Here is a 24,700-nt window from a genome sequence, read left to right as displayed (position 1 = left end):
TACATCAGAAAGAGTTTAGAGTCTTTGGGCTTTCATTGATTGATGTTCAGTAATAGCAATATATACTTTAAAAAATGACTAAGGGGCTTCCCTGGTGGTGCAGTGGTTGAGAGTCCGCCTGCCGATGCAGGGGACACGGGTTCGTGCCCCGGTCCGGGAAGATCCCACATGCCGCGGAGCGGCTGGGCCAGTGAGCCATGGCCGCTGAGCCTGCGCGTCCGGAGCCTGTGCTCCGCAGCGGGAGAGGCCACAACAGTGAGAGGCCCGCATATCGCAAAAAAAAAAAAAATACTAAGTTAAACTGTAAAGATCATTATAAGATATTAAGTTAAATCATGCTTACATTTGCGCTGTGTAACTTTATGCTGTGTCCCAACTTCAGTAGGTTTAAAAAATAAATCCTATTCTTTGAAAAATAAATTACTCTTTAATGACAGATCTACATTTTTATTGTGGAAGGTAGAAGCAGCTTAAGATGTGGAAAAAAACACTGCATGGAATTCAAAGCCCATAATTCTGTCTATGCCTGTGTTGTCCCAGCTCAGTAGTGACCAGCCACAGGTGGCAATTTTAATCATCAGTGGCATTAATTAATATTACAGTTTTGTGCCTCAGTCACGCTGGTCACCATTTCAGGTGCTCAGTAGCCTCATGCGGCAGTTGTTTACCATGCTGGTTAAAGCGGAAGACGTTTCTGTCTTCACAGAAAGTTAGTTGAACAGCACTGATCCAGACTTCAGTCTGCCATGACTTGGGGAAGTGCTGAGCCATTTTTGTGCTCCTACTTTCCTTTACTGTAAAATAAGGCAACTTGGGCACATTTTCAGTGATAGATACCACAGTTCCCTAAATATGTAAAATGAAACGACTAGATGGTGTTCATTTTGCATTGAGGACTATCACTTAAGAAACAAAGGTCACACTTAAAGCATCTGTTGGAATTTTTTTAGTATTCATTTGAGAGATAGCATGTCCATGTTAATCAAACATGGTGATCTTTCTCTCCTAAAATCATTCAGTGTTACTGTTCGTGTAGGTGATGCTTTGTTTCAAAGGTCCTATTTTCTTTTATTTTAATGTGTAAAAATCTTTGAAATCTATTTTCTCATAATTTTTTCTGATTTTTAGAAGTATTTATTTTGCAGAATCTTCCACGTAGAAAAACTTATGAACACCAACTTAATATTCATAATGGTTGAGAGCAAAGGGACTTGTCCCTGTGACACGCGATTGCTCATACAAGCAGAACAGACTTGTATCCTTTGACATTGGAGAGGTTTGGAATGGAAAACCATCTTAAAGCTGTGCGTTTTTAACCTCATCGCGTTGTTCGTGCCCAGAAAGAACTATATCACAGAGTGCTGAGATCACCTCACAGAGGCAGAATGGACCCTCCACACAAAATTTCATTTGGATGTCAAGATGGATGATGCTACACATGCACCAAGAGGATGTGAAAGGCTTCCTACTGGTACCGTGAGTCTTTGTGGAGAGAGCAGTGCAGGTTCCCAAGTAGCCCTGAAAATGGCTAGAGAGAGCAGGGAGAAGTACCTGGCTCAGGGTTTTACGGTGGTTGGGGACCATGCTGGGCTTTTGCCAGTGCTGCCTGGGGCTTGTTGGCCCAAACTTCCAGGCAGTGCCAAAGGAGGGGACACTCACTCTTCCCTGTCAGCTCGCCCAGGTGTGGGACAGAAGGGAAAAGGGATTATTGTGGCATGAAAGCTGTCAACAGCCAGTAATCAAAAATGGAGTTGAATGTGGTCTATACCTACAATGGAATATTATTCAGCCTTAAAAAAGAAGGTAAATCCTCTCGTATGCTAGAACTGCCATGGCAGTAATGCTAAAAAGACTTCGGGTAGTAAATATGCTAAAAGACAGTGAAATGACCATTGAAGCATTGCAGGCAGAGGTTCGGTAGACTGCCTCTAGTTTTTGCTGTTTCTGGAAAAAAAAATAGTCCTCACCTATGTTTGGAACTGATGTTTATTACTAGGAATTAGTTTCTATTTCTGTCTTGCTAAATAGGAGGCACCAGGCCCTCCCTTATGGTCTTACGTGTATGACCCTGTCTTATATGCTACGTCATTTGCAGATTTCATCCACTTGTATTGTACAAATATTTACTGAGTACTTCCTCTGTGCCAGCGACCATGCTGTGTAAAGCGTTGATCTCTTCACACAGGCCCTAGACAGGAGAAAATTTGTGGCAGTTCAGTACTTTAAATCCCATAGTACTTGAACTGGTTGTGTGGGGCCAGAATAATGGCATCGGTTTCTCTGGCTTGCTTTGAGAAATAAGTGTGTTGCATTGTATTTTTTTAATTGTGTAAAAAAAAAAAAAAAGTAACTTCATATTCCTTAACAAGTTTCTTTAGCTGATGGTCCAGATCCTTGTGATATGGTGAAGCAACCCAGATACCGAAAAGGACCTGATGTCTGCTTTGATAACAATGCCTTGGTAAGTAAGACCAAACATTTGCTGTATTAAAATATATAACTCAATGGTCACAATAATTTAAGGAGACAAATTGTAGTTTTAACTCCAGTGTAATGTCTTAACCATAACCATAGTGTTTCTCATTAACATGACATACTTGCTGGTATATAGATTTTTTATTTCAGTATTTTTCATGGTTAGCATAAGCTTAACAGTTGCCTCTTCTGTCCTTTCCACAGAAATTGTACTTTCAAACACAATGCCGACCAATTTACTAATAATCCAAGATCACAGACTGATGATTTTAAAACTTTCTAATGACCAGTAACTGACAGTAAACATTACTAATGGTATATGAGTTGCCCGCCTTCATTTATATTCCAATCCTGAAGATATAACAGTTATTTTTAGTATAACATTTTCTGTGTTTAGTCTTCATTCAGTGTATTTAAAAACCTGTTAAATCACTATCGTCCCCTTAGTTTGTAATTGTACTTTACATGGTTTCTAATTCTGCCACCTGTTAGGTTTGTATTATTTCTCTTAATTGTATTACTTTTTTATATTGTTTGAAACCTGGCCAGGTCAATAACACAGGGTTAAGTTGGTATAATTTTACAAAGCATATTTAATGTATGTTATTTAAGATGGCTACTACTTTCCCTATAGGTCAGCTGTCTTTCTCTCATAAACACTATTTGGACTTACTGTGTATAGAAGCAGCTTCATGCTTTTCAAATTATTTTAATTTTTAAGAAGCTTTACTCTCAAGCATAAAGCCCATATAAAAGTTTCTCACCACTTATAAAAAGCTAAAATTTTAAAAATAATATTTCTCAGTTCTCCAATCTGTCATGTCTCTGCATAAAGTGGCTTGCAAACATAAAGCGTTATCATCTGGGGAACCGTTTATTCTAAAAACATGTCAGGTCATTTATCGATTAATGTGCATTTCTAGAGGTGGTTGTTTATTTAGAACAGATTTACCTAATATGTACTTATTTACTCAAATACACATAGCCACATTTGTTCCAAAAAAGAATAAGGCATTTCCATAGATGCATAACATGCAAGTAGATAATATAAAGTGGAGCAAAGAAGAAACAAAATCAGTGATGGGAATAAGGCTAAAAAAGCAAAATGTTTTAGCCAATAAATCCCAGTTATCTCTGTAAGGACTATTATTGATCATTCCTCTCTGAGGGGAAAAGTGATTCAAAGTTGCAGCTACTTGATTTTTTTTCATTTGAGCCTTAAATGAAACCCAGATATGAGGACTTCTGTCTACTATATACCTTCAGGAACTTTGGCCACGTCAAATCATTCCCCAAAGAGTGTTGTTTGTGGGCCCAAGGGTAGTATCACTCATTAGGGAAACTTCCCTCATCAGTTATTTGTCACCAAAGACTGAGATTAAATTTACTCAGATGCACTTGAAAGCTCATATAAAAACCATTACCCCCAATATTTTCACCATAGGTAACTATCTTTTTGATCATGGCATAATGCAGATTTTACAAAGACAAAAATTTCCAATACTCAAGTTCCTATAAATTATACAGTGGAGTGTGTGTGAAAGTACAACTTTTGCTCAGTAGCTTAATGTGCTAATAATGTCTTGTGTTTTTTTGGCAGTGGAATATTTTGGTAATGCTTATTTGCAATGGTCACTGTGAATCTGCTCTGGATGGAGGCTCACATAAACTGCTAACTGCCAGCAAATTGCATGAAATCTCATCTTGTATGTCTTCTGTGTTTTCCTTCCTTTTCCTGTACTTGCTACTTTGCCCGTTATTAATAGGATCAACTTATATGCACAACGAGTCGTGCCTGTACCATGATGTCAGCTCCTATCTTCATTTTACTGCAAGTTTTCATGTGGTGTGGATGGTCAGTCACTTTCTCTAATTTTTCTTTGTTTTTGCGTTTGGCTTGAAATTTTAAAAAGTAATCCATATCCCTAAATCCACTATAATAAATGTCCTGAAACCAGGTTATTAAAATGCCAGTAGTAATGTTGTTTTGAGAATAGCAGCTTTCAAATGTTACAGAAGTTTCTAATCCTGAACAGAGCATATCAGTTTCCTATATTTATTTAAAAATCAGTAATTTCTCATAAGCTTTTGTATAAAGATTAAGTCAGTGTGGAGAAAAAAAATTTTATATGCTTCACAATGTCTTACTTTTTACTTATAAGAAATACCCTAAGGACAATTATTAGAGTTGATCATCAATTTGTTTCAGAAGATGCTAACATAAAATTAATGATCTGTTTCAATTTTATTAAGCATTATTTGGTACCTTCTAAGGTTATTATCTAATTTTTCTTTTCCTTTCTAAACAGATATGCTTTAAACAGCGTTTTTAGATTTTTTAGACATTGATATTCTTAGTGAAGTGCTTTAGTATAACTTACATTATCTAAGTGAAGATTATCATTATTTGTTACTCTTTGACAAATTTCTGAATTACATACTCAGTACGACTGAATAGATATTTTAGGGCCTGAGTTTACATTCAGGGTTCCATTTACAGTTTTGCAGTTTCTTTTTTATGGTCTGGAATCATAATTGTTGTAACTAGACCACTTTTGTTGTATTCCTTCTTCATTGCTGTCCAGGTATTCATTGGTTAGGAAACCACTAGATGGAGATGTGGCCATTACTATAAGTGCAGTGAGCTCATCAGAGGAGGGGAAAGTGGAGAAGCAGAGGGAGTGTCAGAAAAAACTAAATTTGTTCTGGGATAGTAAAATAATGGTTTTGAAGATTTAAGTGGTAAAGAAAAACAAAGCTAAAGTTTATCAAAGAAGAAAGTAAAGCAAGCCAATAACATGTACTATTGAGGAAGTTCATTATCTTATGCAACCATAACTGATAAATGCACGTTACTGGGTACATGAAAAATGAATATGCAGAATAAATGTGTGTATAGGTATGTATACACATACGTACATTAAACCTACCTCATGAATTAATGTGGTAAGTGTGTTAAGGTTCTCTGTAGGAAACTATTTGTTAGGGCTCTTATTCCGATTAAAAGAGTTACGTGTAGTATCTACCTGCCTAAATAATTTTAAATATGCATTTTCTTTGAAGCTGCTGTGGGTGACGTAAGTATAGACCTATCTAAATTCAAAAGTTAGCTATTATTTGGTGGATGTTCTTACCAGTGATTTGAACTCTTACTGTTTGCAAATAGTCACCCCAGGCTCTGGTTGGGGAAAGAAAGGGAGGAGAGTAAGGGTTTAGTAATACTTGTCTAAGAGAAAAATGAAGAGGATTTTACTCACTAGCATACCTGGTTTTAAAAAGTAAGCCGTGGGGTGAAATCATGACTATAACTATGGTTTAGACATCTTTTTCTTTTAATTAGTAATGGGAAAGAAAAAAAGAATGAGGGATTCTTAGTTGATATCTTTACTAAGAGTATTTTGAAAGAGATCCCTGGAAGGAAATCAAATAAAATTACTCATATTTTAGAATTACTCATTTAAAATTATTTAATTTTAAAATTAAATTTTTACATTACTCGTATTTTAAAACGTATGTATATAATGTTGGCACTGTATCCCTTTACTATTTTAAGCTGAAACCAGCTACCAGTCTGTTATTATTATCTACTACAATAATCTTTAAAAATCAGAGTGAGTTTTCTGGTCGTGGTGTTAGTGGGATTTTGGTCTCTTTCTTTAAGATAGAAAAAAATGCTGAGGTTTCTCCCACATCTATGCATTTGTGATTTAGAATGTTTTTAGAATGTATCTCATAATTTACTTCCATATAATAATTACAAGTCTTGGTAGATGTGGTTGCCCATGCAAAACACATGAGAAAACATGATCAGGAAACTGAAGGGACAGATTTTTCAGTGTGAATCTACATGCAGACTTCAGGGACTCCAAATAAGTTATCTGAACTACCACCTCCCAGACTGAAACAGACATATCTCATCATCACACAGAGGAAATGAACCCCCCCACACACAAAAAAACCCACTAGAAATATAAAAATAAAAACAATGGAAGCAGAGCCAGAGAGAATATTTTTCTTTCCATAACATTTCTAGAACATAAGGATGTATTTGACGTTAATACATCAGTGGGTCTTGTATGCGTGCTAATTTTCCATTCCATCAAATTAATACTTAACTGGGGAGCTCTCCTGGTGAAGTGACAATTAAGCCTTTAAGTTAGTATTTTACGTTTACAGTGTTTCTAACCCATCAATATATGTAGTGCTTCACTGGAGTACACACTACTCATTTATCGAGTACTTACAGTACACCTACTGTGTATCAGGCCATTCTTCTATGCATGAGATATTTAAGATGCATTTATACTAAAATATAATTTTTTATCTCAAGTTCATATGTAACTCAGCACCCTGTTTTTTTACCTGGTTAACCTACTTAAAGGGAAAGGTATTTGAACAAAGAGAAGAGGAAGTGCAGAAGTCCTGAGATAGTAATACCTTGACCTGTTGCAGAGAAAGTTAGTGTTATCGGAGCAGTGTGAGTGGTTAGGATGAAAATGGAGAAGCAGGTAGGCTGCAGACCACCTAAGGCTTTTTAGGCCTTCATAAGAAATTTGGATTTTGTTATGAGAAATTTCAAGAAGAGCATGAAAGGATTTGATTTACGGTTTTAAGAAGACTGCTTTTTGGAGAAAAAGTTGTTAAAGGGCAAGAGTAGAAGCAGAGAGAGAGGTGAGGCAGCTTTTGCAGGAGTGTAGGCAAGGAGTAATGGTAATTTGGACATGATATGGTAAGTAGTAAGTTTGGGGCTATATTTTGGAGCTAGAGTTAAGAGGACAAGCTGATAGATTAGATTTGAGGGAAAAAAGGAGGAATCACAGATGACTTGTTGTCTTTGACCTGATCCATTACTCCTAGAAGTGTCATTCAGAAAAATAATATTTGGGGACAAGTTTGAGATCTTTCTGCGGATCAGAAGGAGAGGTGATAGTGATCAATGAATGTGGAGGTCAGCGGAACTTTCAGGGCTGAAGATATAAAAGTGTGAGTTATTGAGGTTCTGGTCCAAGATGGCAACATAGGTTGCCTAAAGCTCACCTGAACCCACAGACCTACCAAATCTACACCTATAAACAGAGCAGTTCCCTCTGAAAGACATCTAGAAAGTATATAAATCTAGAAAGTAGATGAGCAACCCCTATGCACTGGGCAAACGTAATATACATCCAGATGGGTAGGAAAGGCTGAGGAACTTTATCTCCATAAACCCCACACTGAGCACAGCAGCATAAAATTAGAAGGGAACTCACAACACCCAGCTTCTCCCTGAGCAGTGAAGGGTTTAGATTGAACATCTGTCGCCCCAAGACTCTCATGGGGGGGTGGGCCCCCAAAACTCCTAGCTCTGAACGCCTAATGGTGCTTGTGTCCATGAGACCCACAGGACTATAGCCAACAAATAAACAATTCTTAACAGATTCGCAAGGACTCACCATGGCTATCCTTCCAAAGCTCAGAGAAACAGGAGCCGAGAGAAATGCACTTCTCCCAGTCATTTCCTCACAGAGCTTATTTGCATACTTTAAAAGTTATTGCCTGCAAGTAAGGCTTCTAATTTAGCTCAGCTTTGGGGGCTTACTGCAAGACTCCCTGGAGACAGGGGAAGGGGTAGCCTATGCCTACTGACCCTCTGTCCCACTCCAGGTCAGTGGTGCCTTCCTAAAAGAAGCTTGTGAACCCACCTGGCATCCTGGCCTTTGAGGTGGCTGCCCAAAGGACACACCCCTTTATCACTTGGCTCTGGTAACCAGCAGGGCTGGCATTCACAAGCACCAAAGGATCCTGGACCATAGCAAACAAATAGTTCTCAACTGGCTATTCCCTCAATTCAGGACAGAGGGAGTGGAGAGACATGCCCGTCTCTCAGCCTTGCCCTGAAAGAGGTCTTTTGGTATGCTTTGAAAGCTGCTGCCTGAGAATCCGGCCTCCAATCAGCCTGTACCTGATGCTGACTGAAGTCTTCCCCACTGAGACACTGACAGATGTTAGCACGTCCTCAACTACGGGGATCCAAGAAGAAAAAGCCAATTCAAGACGGGGAGAGGTGGTTCTTTTATCTAATGCAGAAAAACCAACACAGAGAGTCAAGGAAAATGAAGACAGAAAAATATGTTTTAAAAGAAAAAGATAAAACTCCACAAACAGGCCTTAATAAAACAGAGAAGAGTGACTGACATGAGAAAGAGTTCAAAATTTGGTCATAAAGATGGTCACCATGTCAGGACAAGAATGCGTGAACTGAGAATTTGAACAAAGAAAACACAAGAAAGTACCAAACAGAAGGCACAGAGCCAAAGAATACAATACAATAACTATATTGAAAAACTCAGCAGTGAGGAGTTCAAATAGCAGACCGGATGAAGTGGAAGAAAGTATCAGTAAACTCACAAACAGGGCAGTGATTCATCCCATCAAGGAGCAAAAAGAAAAAAGAATTTAAAAAAAGAGTGAAGATAGCTAAAGGGACTTATGAGACAACATCAAGCAGACCGAAATTCACGTTATAGTGTCCCAGAAGAAGAAAAGCAGACAAGGGCAGAAAACTTTTTGAAGAAATAATGAGTGAAAACTTTCCTAACCTAGGAAAAGAAACAGATGCCCAAATCCAGGAAGCCCAGAGAGTTACAAATAAGAGTTATCCAAATACATCCAAACCAAGTGAGGAAGAGGTAATACCTCCAAACTCATAGTGAGGGAAGAAGTAAAACTGTCACTATTTGCACATGATATGATTCTGTATATAAAAAACTCCAGTAAAAAACTGTTGGCACTAATCAACAATTTGACTAAATTTCAGGATATAAAATCAACATACAAAAATCAGTTGGCATTTCTATACACTAGGATGAAATGTCTGAAAAATAAAACTGTCACACTCACAATAACATCAAAAACAATGAAATACCCAGAAATTACTTTAACCAAGGAAGTGAAAGTTCTGTACAATCAAAACTACATGACTTTCCTAAAAGAAATCAAAGTTGACACAAATGGAAAGACATCCATGCTGATGGACCATAAGAACTGACAGTTAAAATGTCTGTACTACTCGAAGTCACCTTAGATTCAACACAATCCCCATCAAAAATCCAATGGCATTCTTCACAGAGATAGAAAAAAAAAATCCTAAAATTTATATGAAGTGACAAAGTCTGCAAAATAGTCAAAGCATTGCTCAGGAAAAAGAACAAAGCCAGAGGTATCGAACGTCCTGTTTTCAGACTATACTACAAAGCTACAGTAATTTTTAAAATAGGGTAGGATACTGGCATAATAGACACAGACTAACAGAACAGAAGAGAGCCCAGAATTAAACCCCTGCATACACAGTCAACTAATATTTGATAGTGGAGCCAAGGATACCCAATGGGGAAATGATAGTCTCTTCAACAAATGGTAATGGGGAAATTGGATAAACACATGCAGAACAATGAAATTGGACCCCTATCTTACTGCTCACAAAAAATTAACTCAAAATGGATCACAGATTTAGCACAAGTCCTAATAACTATAAAACTTAGTAGAAACAGAGAGGAGGCTCCTCAACAGTGGTATTGAGAGTGATTTTTGGATATAACACCAAAAGCACAAACAATAAAAGCAAAAATCAGCAAATGGAACTACATCAAACTTGAACATTTGTGCACAGCAAAAGAAACAATTAACCAAATGAAAATGCATCCTACAGAATGCAAGAAAAATTTTGCAAACCATGTATCAGATAAGGGGTTAGTATCCAAAATATATTTAAAAACTCATAAAACTCAAAGAAAAAGAAACAACAAATAATCCAACTAAAAAAAGGGCAGAAAAACTAGACATTTTTCCAAAGAAGACATCCAAATGGCCAAGAGGCACATGAAAAGATTCTCAATATCACTAATCATCAGGGAAACACAAAACTACAGTGAGCTATCACCTCACACCTGTTAGAATGGATGTCATCAAGAAGACCAGACAACAGGTGCTGGGGAGATGTGAATAAAAGGGAACCTTTATACACTGTTGGTGGGAATGTAGATTACTGCAACCAATATGGAGGTTTCTCAAATAATTAAAAATCTACCACATGATCCATCAATTCTACTGGGTATATGTGCAAAGGAAATGAAAACAGGATTTTGAAGAGATATCTGTACTCCCACATTCACTGCAGCGTTATTCACACCAGCCAAGATATGGAGACAACCTAAATGGCCATCAACCAATGGATAAAATAAGAAGTGGGATTTATACTTACACAATATAATATTTTTCAGCCATGAGAAAGGAAGACAGCCTGCCATTTGCAACAACATGGATGGACCTTGGGCACATTATGCTAAGTGAGAAAGACAAGTACTGTGTGTAGACTCTAAAAAGCCAAACTCATAAAAACAGAAATAAATGGTGGTTACCATGGAATGGGGGTTAGGGGATAAGACAGATGTTGTTCAAGGGCACAGTCTTACAACAAGCAGTAAGTAAGCCCTAGAGAGCTAATGCACAGTACAGTGAATATAGAAAATGATTATATTCATCAAATATGCTAAGAGATTAAAAATGAATTATTACAACTACTAAAAGGACAACTATGTAATGTGATAGAGGTGCTAATTATCACTTTAATGGCAATCATATTACAATACATAAATTATCATATTAACATGTATACCTTAAATTTACACAATGTTATATTTCAAATATATTTCAATTAAAGTAAAAGAGACCCATAAAAGACATATTTTAATTAAGTTATCACAAGTAAATCTGTGACAAAGGAGGCAAGAATATACAGTGGAGAAAAGACAGTCTCTTGAATAAGTGATGCTGGGAACACTGGACAGCTACATGTAAAAGAATGAAACTGGAACATTCTCTAACACCATACACAAAAATAAACTCCAAATGGATTAAAGACCTAAATATAAGGCTGGATACTATAAACCTCTTGGAGGAAACAGAGGCAGGACACTCTTTGACATAAATCACAGCAAGATATTTTGGATCCACCTCGTAGAGTAATGAAAATAAAAACAAACAAATGGGACCTAATTAAACTCCAAAGCTTTTGCACAGCAAAATAAACCATAAACAAAACGAAGACAACCCACACAATGGGAGAACAGATTTGCAAACAAAGTGACAGACAAGGGATTAATCTCCAAAAGAGATAAACAGCTCATGCAGCTCGATATCAAAAAAAAACCAAACAACCCAATCAAAAAATGAGAACATCTAAAAAGACATTTCTCCAAAGAAGACATACAGATGATATGTGGAATCTAAAAAAAATGGTACAAATGAACCTGTTTACAAAATAGAAATAGAGTCACAGATATAGAAAACAAATGTAAGGTTACCGTGGGATATGGGGGGGGCCAGGAGGGGTAAATTTGGAGATTACTAACAAGAACCTACTGTATAGCACAGGGAACTCTACTCAATACTCTAATGACTTATATGGGAATAGAATCTACAAAAGAGTGGATATATGTATATGTATAACTGATTCACTGTGCTGTACAGCAGAAACTAACACAACATTGTAAATCAACTATACTCCAATAAAAATTAATTAAAAATAAATAAGACATACAAATGGCCAAAAAGTACATGAAGAGGTGCTTAACATCACTGATTATTAGAGAAATGCAAATCAAAACTACAATGAGGTATCACCTCACACCAGTCAGAATGGCGATCATCAAAAAGTCTACAAACAATAAATGCTGGAGAGGATGCGGAGAAAAGGAAACCCTCCTACACTGTTAGTGGGAATGTAAATTGGTACAACCTTTATGGAGAACAGTCTGGTTGTTCCTTAAAAAACTAAAAATAGAGCTACCATATGATCCAGCAATCCCACTCCTGGACATATACCTGGAGAAAACCATACTTTGAAAATATACATGAACCCCAATGCTCATAGCAGCATTATTTACGATAACCAGGATATGGAAGCAACCTAAATGTCCATCAACAGAGGAGTGGGTACAGAAGATGTGGCACATATATACAGCCATAAGAAAGAACCAAATAATGCCATGTGCAGCAACATGGATGGACCTAGAGATTATCATACTAAATGAAATAAGACAATGACAAATATCATACTATATCACTTATATGTGGAATTTTTAAAAAATGGTACAAATGAACTTATTTACAAAACAGAAACAGACTCACAGACTTCAAAAAGAAACTTATGGTTACCAAAGGGGAAACGTTGGGGGAGGTATAAATGAGGAGGTTGGGATCAACACATACACACTGATCTATATGTAAAATAGATAATCAAAAAGGACCTACTGTAAAGCACAGGGAACTCCACTCAACACTCCGTAATAACCTATATAAGAAAAGAATCTGAAAAAAGAGTAGATATATGTCTATGTGAAACAATCATATCGCTGTACACCTGAAATTAACACATTTTATATCAACTATATTCTAATATAAAAAAAATTTTTTTAAAGTAAATGACAAGGAGAGAATCTTAAAAGCAGCAAGGAAAACAACTTGTAACATACAAGGAAACCTCTAAGGCTACCAGGATCTTTCCACCAGAATATGCAGGCCTGCGGGGAGTAGCATGATATATTCAAAGTACTGAAAGAAGAAAACCTGCCAACCAAAAATACTCTACCTAGCAAAACTGTCCTTCCACTTTGAAGGTGAAGAGAGTTGTAGACAAGCAAAAGCTAAAGGAGTTCATCACCACTAGACTGGCCTTACAAGAAATGTTAAAGGTGTTCCTTTAAGCTGAAACAAAACAGCACTAATTAGTAACAGGAAAACATATGAAAGTATAAATCTCACTGGTAAAGACCAATATATAGTTAAATTCAGAATAATCTAATATTGTAATGATAGTGGGTTAATCACTTATATATCTAGTATGAATGTTAAAAGACAAATATAGTAAAAATAACTATCATACAATAAGTAATGGATACACAGACTAAAGATATGTAAATTTTGAAATAAAAAAGCATGGAGGAGGAAGTAAAGTGTAGGGTTTTAGAATGCATTTGAACTTAAGTTGTTATCAACTTATTATGAGGCTTATCAACTTATTTATAACACTAAATATTATGAGGCTTACATAAAATGTTATATTTATAACAGTTGTTATAATAACCACAAAGCAAAAACCTATGGTAGATACACAAAAGATAAAGAGAACGGAATCTAAGCATGCCACTATAGAAAATGATCAACTCACAAATGAAGAGAGCAATAAGAGAAAAAGAACAAAGGAATTTCAAAATAGCTCAAAAACAATTTAACAAAATTGTAGTAATAATAATTACCATCTATCAACAATTACTTTAAATGTTAAATGGACTAAATTCTCCAATCAAATGACATAGAGTAGCAGAATCTATTAAAAAAACAGGAGATGATTTTATGCTGTGTATTAGAGTCAACTAATTTCAACTTTAAGGACATACACAGACTGAAATGGAAAAAGATATTCCATGCAAATGGAAACCAAAAGAAAGCTGGGGGGGGGGGTATACATAGGCAAAATAGACTTAAAAGTTGTAATGAGACAGTCAAGGTCATTACATAATGATAAAGTGGTCAATCCAACAAGAGGATATAAACATTTGTAAATATGCACCCAACATAGGAGCACCTAAATATATAAAGTAAAAATTAACAGACTTAAAGGGAGAAATAGCAAGACAATGTAAAAATTGCCAAAAAATTCGACAACCTAGAAATGGGTAAATTCCTAGAAACATACAACCTATCAAGACTGAATCATGAAAAAATAGAAATAGAAAATCTGAACAGACCAGTTACTAGTAAGAAGATTGCATCAGTTATCAAAAACCTCCCAAGAAACAAAGTCCACGATCATATGGCCTCACTGGTGAATTCTACCGAACATTCAAAGAACAATTAATACCTGTCCTTCCAAACTCTTCCAAAAAATTAAAGAGGAATGAACACTTCCTGATTCACTTTTACAATGCCAGCCTTATTACCATGGTACCAAAACCAGACAAGGATACTACAAGAAAATTTTAGGCCAATATCCTTGATGAAAATAGATGAAAAATTCCTCAACAGTATATTATCAAGGTTAATTCAACAACACATTAAAAGGGTCATACACCGTGATCAAGTGAGATTTATTCCAGGAATGCAAGGATTGTTCAAAATCCACAAATCAATTGATGTGATACATACATTAACAAAATGAAGGCTAAAAATCATATGATCATCTTAATAGATGCAGGAAAAGCATTTACAAGATACAAAACTAATATACAAATATCATTTGCATTTCTATACCATAATAATGAACTATCGGAAAGAGAAATTAAGAAAGTAAATAATTCCACTTGTATTTGCATCAAAATGAATAAAATACCTAAGAATAAAGGTAACCAAAAAGGTGAAAGACCTATACACTGAAAACTATAAGACATTAATGAAAGAAACTGAAGACAACACAAATAAATGGAAGAATATTCAGGGCTCATAGAGTAGAAGAATTGTTAAAATGTCCATACCACCCAAAATAATCTACAGATTGCATGCAATCCCCATCAAAATTTCAATGGCAATTTTCACAGAATTAGAACAATCCTAAAATACATATATGAAACCACAAAAGACCCAAATATCCAACACAATCTTGAGAAGGAAAAACAAAGTCGGATGCATGATACATCCTGATTTGAAACTAGATTAAACAATTACAGTAATCAAAACAGTATGGCACTGGCATAAAAAAAGACACGGACCAATGGAACAGAATAGAGAACCCAGAAATAACCCATGCATATATGGTCAATTAATTTATGAAAAAGGAGCCAAGAATATACATTGGGGAAAAGAAAGTCTCCAATAAAGAGTGCTAGAAAAACTGAACAGCCATATGCAGAAGAATGAAACTGGACCACTGTCTTACACCATACACAAAAATCAACTCAAAATGGTTTAATGACTTGAAGACCTGAAACCATAAAACTCCTAGAAGAAAATATAGGGAGTAAGCTCCTTGGCATTGGTGTTGGTAATGACTTTTTGGACTTGTCACCATAAGAAAGCAAAGGCAACAAAAACAAGAATGAAAAAGTGGGACTACATCAAACTTAAAAGCTTCTGCACAGCAAAGGAAACCAACAGAATTAAAAGACAGCCCATAGAATGGGAGGGAATGTTTGCAAATCATGTATGTGATAAGGAGCCAGTATCCAAAATATATGAAGAACTCATATAATTCGAGATCAAAAAACTAATCGGAAAAAAAAAATAAAAAAAAAAAAAAAACTAATCGGATTTTAAAATAAGCAAAGGATCTCAATATGCATTTTTACAAAGAAGATATACAGATGGCCGACAGGTATGTGAAAAAATACTCAACATCAGTACACATCAGAGAAATATAACTCAAAACTACAATGAGTTATCACCTCACACCTGTTAGAATGACTATCATCACAAAGACAAGAAATAACAAATGCTGTCAAGGATGTGGATAAAACGGAATCCTTACACTTAGTTGGTGGGAGTGTAAATTGGTGCAGTCACTGTGGAAAACAATTTTGAGGTTCCTCAAAAAATTAAAAATAGAATTACTATATAATCCAGCAATCCCACTTCTGGGATTTGAAAAATAAAATTTTCCTTAATAGATTTTTTTCCTCAGAATTCTCTTTAACAGACTTCTGCTGCCTTAGAATACAATTCAAGAAGAAAGTGTTATTTACTTGGTGGCACGCACTGTATTAAACCCTAATGAGCAAAAAGAGCCAATGTTTTAGTCTCTGGGAGCTCAGAGTCTTTGTAAAATTATTCAGACTAGAAAATTTATTTTCTTACATAACCTATTATTTTGATTATTGGAAGATGAACCTTGGATTAGTGAATTCTTGAAAGATGTTTAGGAAAATAATTAGAAGGGAGGTTTTCTTGTTGTTTTTTTTAATTGAAGTATAGTTGACCTATAATATTATTTAAGTTACAGGTGTAAAACACAGTGATTCACAATTTTTAAAGGTTTTATTCCATTTATAGTTATAAAATGTTGCTATATACCATGTTGTACAAGGTATCCTTTTAGCTTATTTTATACCTAATAGTTTGTACCTCTTAAGATAGGAAGTTTTTTTAATGAAATTCAGTATATTTAAAGGAATCAGAGGATGCAGAAAATGTTACAGAATACAGAACCTAGGAATAAAAGGTAAAGAATAATTTTGTGTTAGCAAGGAATCTAATGATCTGCCACTAGACGGGGGGGGGGGGGGGGGGCGGGATCCAAATGAGCAAATATGTAGCTTGTATTTCATGGTTCTCTAAACAGGATAAACCTCTCCTGCTAGCTTAGCTCTTTATTTTGGATATAGGTTTTCAGAGTGTCCTTTCTTTTAGGGTTCAACTACATTATTCTTCATTTTAATTCTTGATGAAGGTCCAGATGCTACATGTGCAGCATGATATATTCACGTTTGAAATTGGATATAAGGGATAGGGAAAATAGAAGTTCATTTCTCAAATTTATTTATTTTACCAATCTCAGACTTTGCCTTATTGAGCATAATTGCTAATATCATAATTCTTGGGAATTATAAAATAGACTATGAAATTTTATTTTTATATCTTGTATTTATAAATATAGAAGGATATTTAATACTGTGAAAGTAAGGTTTTTCAATTTAGAAATTGGAATATCACTCAAAACAGCATAAAGTATTTCCTTTCATAATCATCAGAATCTACAACTAAAAATGTAAAGCATTCTTCAAACGGTACTAGGAAAACGGCTTTATCTAAACTTGTTGAACAGTAAAATCTAGGACAGTGTAAATTATCTGGATTCAAATTAAAGCAGCTTTATAAGGTGAGTTCAGAAGTGGACTAAACACGGCGTGCTCTGGGAGATGTCTTACTAAATATTTTTCAGGAGTTTTCTGTTTTCCTTTTCTTTCCAACAGGAGGATTATACCGACTGCGGGGGTGTTTCTGGGCTAAGTCCCTCCCTGTGGTCCATCATCGGAATCCAGTGTGTACTACTTTGGCTTTTATCTGGCAGCAGACACTACCAGTTATGACCTTCTGAAACCAAATCTGCATATTAAACTCCAGACCCTGCCAAAACATGAGCCCTCCGTTGCATTAAAAGAGGGTCAACTGTGGAATCAGCAGACCACTAGCTCAGACCATCCCGTGGCATCACTCTAAGACACAGACTCTTAAGGCACCCGCTGGCTGCATGTCAGGGTGTCAGATCCTTAAGTGTGAACCCTGCATCATCTATATATAACATCAAAGCAAAATACTATACATGCTCTCTATTGGAAAATTTGAGAATTTGTTGTTGCATTGTTGGTGATTACATGTAAAAGGGCTCCCCACACAGTTTATGAATCACACAAATTATCTTAATTTGGACCTGGAATTCTGACTTGCTGCAATCCTTGTTCTTTTACCAAGAAAATCTCTAGGGGAAAAGAAAGTTATTTTTTCCTTAGTCTTCTGTTCAAAATTATTTGCTGCTTTGAGTAATTATTATTGAACGTATACATAGAGAGAGAGAGGGAGAGAGAGAGATAATTAACATCGGTGTAATCTGTCAAAATAGAAATTATGGCTTATTTTCTACGATAAAAATTGCCATGAATAAAATGCTTTATGAAGAATGGCTTCTCTGCCAGAAATATAACACAAATGATGACCAAGTTTTGGTGGGGTAATGAATTGGTTGTTTGAAAATAATTAAGAAATTAAAGGTGCTTGAGGGTAGAATTAATATGCGACATATTTCCTCATAAATGTGAGCCCTTAATAAACGCTTTGATGCAATGTTCTTTTTGTTCACAGTAAAGTTCTGTAGTGCTAGCCAGATATTTCAAAATGCTCTAAGGAAAGCTTGTTGGGGGGAGGGGAAATGTTTTTTCTTGTGATAAATGAACTTTGGCCACCAAGGGTATTTTGCATGATGCTGCTGCTATTTTAACTTTCGGTTTGTTTTTCTCTTACTGTAGAGTATAGTCCATTGAAAAGTTAACTGAGTGACATTATTGTTATGTAAGAATCTGAACCTTGCAATGTAATGCACTTAAGTCATCTTTTAAAATGTCGTTAAACTACTCTGAATATACTGTGCAGTGTAAATGCTGAATGATTGGATTAGGTAAATGGTGAAATGGGAATTAATGGATTTTATACGGATTCGTGCTTTTGCCTGAAAACCTATGTACAGATATTTTAAGTACATAAATCAGATTTGACACATTTATTTTTTGAAGAGTACATATATGTTCTCAATGAAGATTCACCCTAGGTTTCCTCTTTATTCGCTGGAATAGCAGCACCTACAATCCCAGATTTGCTGCTGCTGCTGCTTTTGTTCCCTCTGTTTTAAATGGTATGATCACTTGACCAAAATTTCCATGCAGTTTGATGAGGGTTTTACAATAATCTGAACAAAAAGGAAACCTTGAATCTATATGTATGCACACGAATACTTGATTGTGAATAATCAAAATTGTTTTTATACAGCCTCATTAGTGAAAATGGCTAGTGTAGTAAATTAGATATTTCATTATAGAGTAATATGGTAGCAGAATTTATTTATGCTTTTAAAGATTATTTTCAGGGGTAAACAGTATTTGAAGAAAGGGTAAAAACAATGAATGTGTAACTCTAACTATAGGGAATAATTCTGCTGGAAGTATGCAGATATTTTTAATGGTAAAATGCATTTGTTCTTTTTTCAAACATGCCAGATATTGGTGTGTGTCTATGCTGGAAATTTTCTTATATACCATTTTTAAGTAAAAATCTTATTAACATTATCCAGCATGCTTTAATATGCTTCATATATCAAAGATATAACCAATTCTTTAGCATAGTTTAAAAGGTCTATTTGTTTTGTTTTTAGCTTTGCATATATTTGTAATTTCCTCCACCACCAATATACCCTAGGTACCATTTGTGTACATTTCCTTATTTAAAATATTTTTTTATTTAAAAATGGGGGGAGGGGAAAATGGAATCACTTTGCCAACTATTGTTCTAAGAGTTGACATCAGTTACCATTTCTAATGCATTGTTGTGATTTTGTAGTCTCATTTGTAACTGGTACTGACGTTTTAGAAAACACCAAAGTGATTTAAAAAAATATGGAACTTCTCACTCTAGTAACAATATGTTTAAATCATGTTGTTTGTTAATTAAATATTTAAAACTTATTGTTAACTTTTGCTAGACCATTTTAAATCATGAAAGTGTTGGGAAGGGGATATCGAAATATACAGTTATGTTAGTTTGTGTATATAAACGATGCACATTTAAACAACTGAATTGCTTCCAGCATACAACGAACTACCTTAAAATTATCTTTAAAATCTATTAAATATATTTTCATGGCTAATGTCACTGAAATAATGTTTTCATCAACTACATTGTTGTTGTGTTAATCACAGTTAAACTTGGCATCTCTTGGCAGGGTCCTATTTGATTTCACTTGCCATCAAAATATATTTACATGCACGAGTCTTGCCGTGATCCTTTGTTTTCTGTTATAAAATAAACATATAACAACCACACATACGTTAATAAATTGGGTAAGAACGTTATTCTCGTGCCTAATACTAGTCTTCACGCATTTGGCGTAATTTTTTGAAAGACAGTAACACTCGTCCCATCCAATTGTTATCTTTAATTTAGGATTTTTCTGTGAGTTCTATTGTTGACAAGAACTTAAATTTCAGCCTGTTATAAATACTGATTTTCAAAGACTAAACAGTACAAGAGATCAAGAAAAAAGCTTTTAAACCCCTTTTGCTTACTTAATTTTTGCTATGCTCATGCAGCTTAATGTATTTTGTCACTAACAGAATCAAAAGTCTTGCATTGCTGTTGAATAACAGGAATGAACTTTGCATTAATGGTTTGTTTATATTTTTTCATTTGAACAACCAGCATTACTGCCAAACACCAATCGTGGTCCATATTTGTAACAGGTTTTTAACATGACATAGTTAGCAAGTTTGACTGAAGAGACTTTTAGGTCCTGGGCCTATAAGATTTTAGTATGATCTTTTTTCATGTTTCTAATGCTTGAGGCGTCATTGCTTAACTTGGAAAAAACAAGACAGTGTTGCTGCCATTTGTAAGTTTTCCTATAATATTCCTTTTATTAACTTTAAAACTGGCCTTACAGGGTTCAAATAGGCAGTATCCCTTTTAAGTGACCTTTGCAACCCAAGTGTTACTTGCTTATTTGATGCTCTCTTGTATTTTACATCTCATTTAAATCTTTCTCTCCACCAAAGCTTAAATTCTATGTCTTATTAAAACTCTGAACTATTCCATTAATCATGTTAGTTGACATTAAAGTGTCTAGAGGTACAGAGTCTGACCTAGTGTAACAAAATGGAGGTTGTGACTTTTTTTTTTAAGCATAGCATAGAATGATGGTTTCACTTGCCCGCAGTTTCAAATATTTTACAATTATCTGGAATGTGTGTTGCTTTCCCATAGCAGAATGTTAGCATTGCTATTATTCCATGTACATTTCTGTAAAGAGCAAATCAGTAAAGCAAAAGTGTGAAGTTTCTTGATTTCTTGAAAAAATTCCAGAATTTCAAAGTCTTAGACAACCCTTACCAAGTTTCATCTACTTTATTTCTAGTTCACAAGGTTAACTCAAAGAAATTCCACTGAGACTAATGGGATACTGTCTTGAATAGATGCCAATTGGGTTTACAGTGTGACCTGACAAAGCTGTCTTTTTTGTTGTGCTGTATGTTGTTGGATCATATTATTAGGGATACTTTTATTGAAGTGCTGAGTGTGCATCCATGCAAAAGGCCAAGTGGCTTTGTGAACAAAAGATCTTTTCTCCCCTTTATTATGTTCTCTCGACACTTTTGTGGAAATTAGCCCGATAAAAACGTTTTGTAAAAATTTGTATATTACTGTTATAAAAATATTTATAATCCCAGAAAATGTTGTGTTAAATCCTGTGCAAAAACAGTATATTCAGAATAAAAGTTTATCATTTAAAGTCACCAGTTTTGATTATTTATTTAAAATCCAATTGAAAGAAACAGAGGTCTCTGTCATACATACAGTTTAAGAAAGCAGGCTTTCCAGGGCAGAGAATTCTAGATTGTGGAAGTAAAATTTGGGATTATGAAAGTTGCCTTTACAATTACAAACCTCAACTCACAAACAAATGAAATTGCAACTCCTTGAGACTCTGACACTTCTCACACGTGCTTTTGCCATCAAAGCGTTTAGAAACTTATTAAAACAGACTTTTGACTTCTGTAAGAAAAAACTTTTTTCTAGGCAAAAATAATGTTTCCGTGTTTCTTTAAGGACCTTGGGAAAATAGTTTGAAAGAAACAAGTTACAATGTCTGAAACGTGCATATCTTTTATACATCTGACTAACAGTTAAATATCTATCCTAGCTAGTTTATAGCAAACAGAAGCTAGGGCAGTGAAGTACAGTATAAAGAGGTTTTTTTGTTTTTTTAAACTGTTGTATGCCTTTTACCTTTAGACCAGCTTACCACCTGCCCCGCTATGTTCACCTAATAAGTAATGCGCCTGATGTTATGTGGAATCTAATATAATGTAAGCCTACTTCTCATTCTGGGGACTCCTATAAGAGCGAAAATACCTACACAGGGGAGGAATGTAGTATGTGGATACCAATGATGGTGATTACTGGAAAATCTGACCCTTAGTCTCTGATCAAGGCATTTTAACAGGAAACCCTACTTAAAAGGGTGAGGTGGATAACATTTGCTTTTTGAACATCTGGCTTCATTCTGTACCAATTTATCTCCTCAATCAATCCTCTTACTCCCCAGCTACCCTCATTTCCTCTATCAATCATCTTGATCCCATCCCCACCTCTTCCCTTGGGACCTTGCCTCATCAATTCTCCTTTCTCAAGCATTTTCAGTCTCCCCTTTGTACAGGCTTTCTTCCCTCTGCCTGCAAACACATTCAGAACACCTCTACTTAAAACAGACAGGAAAATCAAACATCCAGTGCAGCACATTCGCCCCATTACTTCCTAGAGTAATAAACCTAGAATTAAAAAAAAATTTTGAACATTCACAGACACATATTGACAGTCTCTTCTCTTTGCAGTATACTCAACTAGGCCTTAGAATGTTAGATCTGAAAGGCATATTGCCTCTGACCTTTAGTTTTGGGTGACCACTGAAAATGTTTAGTTACTGGTATGAAGTTCTAATAAGTTTAAGGTCTTGGGCACTTCTTGATTCTCAAATTCATTATATCTTTAAGTCGGGTTATTATTCACAAAGCACCAACACAATTTTCTATAAATTGGTGTATAATCGACAATGCTGCTTAATAGAATTTTTATTTAAATGGACTCTATATTTTTTAATAAATGTATTTAAGAAATAAATTTAACATTACTGCATAATTGGAAAGCCAATATAATTTGCCATAATTAGTAATCATGTCACAGGTTCATATCTATTATAATGAACTTTTTAAAAATCAGCATATACCAGGGTCGCTTGTGCTAGATTTAACCTAACACTTCTTCAACACATTTATTGTAATGATAAATTAGGCAGTTTTCCTGTTTCTGCCACAAATGTCTTAAAGTTTAAATCTGGACTCAGTCATCTGACTATACAGTGTAATTATTAGTACATTAAAATATATTTACCAAAATGCATACTCATGAAGTTTTTTTCAAATTTTGAGTTTCTTAGGTGCATGGATTTTTCAAAATGCTTTATCATAATAATAATAGTTCTTGAGTATCTCAGGACCCTAACATGTCTTTAAAGGTTACTTGTGGGCTTCCCTGGTGGTGCAGTGGTTGGGAATCCGTCTGCCGATGCACGGGACACGGGTTCGTGCCCCGGTCTGGGAAGAACCCACATGCCGCGGAGCGGCTGGGCCCGTGAGCCATGGCTGCTGAGCCTGCGCGTCCGGAGCCTGTGCTCCGCAACGGGAGAGGCCACAACAGTGAGAGGCCCGCGTACCGCAAAAAAAAAAAACAAAACCAAAACAAAACAAAAAAAGGTTACTTATAACATTTTCATTGATATAAGGACAGTGCATAACGGACCAAGATTGGAGTAACATTGCCAATTTCCTATATTGAGAACGACTGCTCTTTTCCAGATAGTTTCTTTTCTTGTTTAGAATTGTTTAAGAAACAATGATCTATCTTTTGTGAAATTATGGGATAGTTGATGATAACTATTATAAATAGCGAAATTGTTAATAAACAGGTTACATGTCATATATGCATTCTAATCCCTCATTTTTTAATTTCAAAATTATACTAAGCTGTAAAATTCCTACATCTGATAACTACTGACTTAGTCCTTATCATGAAGGCAGTGTAGCCAAGTAGTAACTGCAATCTGCTGTTTAGATTTGGATTCTGACTTTACCACTTACTAGCTTTGTAACCCTGTGCGAATTACATAATGTTTCCAAGCTTCAGCCTCCTCATCCATAAAAGAGTAACTGCACAGTAGGGTTGTAATGATGACTCAGTGATATAATTAACGTATAGGGCGCAGTACTGTGTACGTTCTCAACAATGCTCTCCATTAGTATTACGAATTACTATCACAATCATCTTCCCAGTCATCATAATCCTCATTTTGGCCTAGAGCTTTTAAGATCCTAATTATCTGCATCATTTGTCATTTAAGACATTTACTAATTCTTTATACAAGTAAAGTGTTAGAAGTAGAGCCTTATACAAGATAAAAAGCAATTCCTTCCTTGATGGAACTAGGAATAGGAATAACCTAGACTGAGTGGCCAGAAAAGGCTGCCATGATTTTGAGTTGAGGGAAAGGGGTAGCAGTACTGTTTCAAATAGAGAAGGGTGTGTGAAAGCTGAGAGATGCATGCAAGAAACGAGGGAGCTGAATATGAGTTCAGTATGGCTTGAGGGGTGGGTGATCAGTAGGTAGAGATGAAGTGGAAGATGAGGCTGAAGAGAAAAAGCTCCAGAGCCTGGGGTCCTCTCTGGATGACATGGGGTGTTTAGGCAGCTGGAAGCTGCTGAAGATTTTTAAGCAGAGAACAGTTTGATCGGATTCGCATTTCAGGAAAAACACTCTGGATGAAATGTGGGTTACTGGTAGAACACCTACAGGGAAGAAGACCAATTAAGAGGCTATTGTCAAGGTGAGAACTTTTTGTTGACTGGCATAGGAAGCTAGATAAAGAAGAGTGGACTGATTTTA

At 35.5% G+C, this 24,700-nt stretch overlaps 1 protein-coding gene across 4 annotated transcripts in view; it reads left to right on the top strand.

Moving 5' to 3' along the window:
* The window catches only part of CACNA2D1 (calcium voltage-gated channel auxiliary subunit alpha2delta 1), a 513,049-nt gene extending 491,365 nt beyond the window's left edge, over positions 1–21,684 (top strand). For 3 of the 4 annotated variants that reach the window (XM_079931859.1, XM_079931862.1, XM_079931861.1), the window contains exons 37-39: positions 1,146–1,255; positions 2,379–2,461; positions 17,415–21,683. In XM_079931859.1, the coding sequence (XP_079787985.1) occupies positions 1,146–1,255; positions 2,379–2,461; positions 17,415–17,531 (310 nt within the window). In that variant the 3' untranslated portion in view covers positions 17,532–21,683. Of the gene's footprint in view, positions 1–1,145; positions 1,256–2,378; positions 2,462–17,414 lie in introns of all 4 variants that reach the window. The other variant, XM_079931860.1, reaches the window with a different exon arrangement.
* The last annotated feature ends 3,016 nt before the right edge of the window (positions 21,685–24,700 follow it).

Source organism: Stenella coeruleoalba, assembly GCF_951394435.1.
Source record: "Stenella coeruleoalba genome assembly, chromosome: 9".
Lineage (NCBI taxonomy): Eukaryota > Metazoa > Chordata > Mammalia > Artiodactyla > Delphinidae > Stenella > Stenella coeruleoalba.
This window is presented reverse-complemented; position numbering and strand designations above follow the sequence as displayed.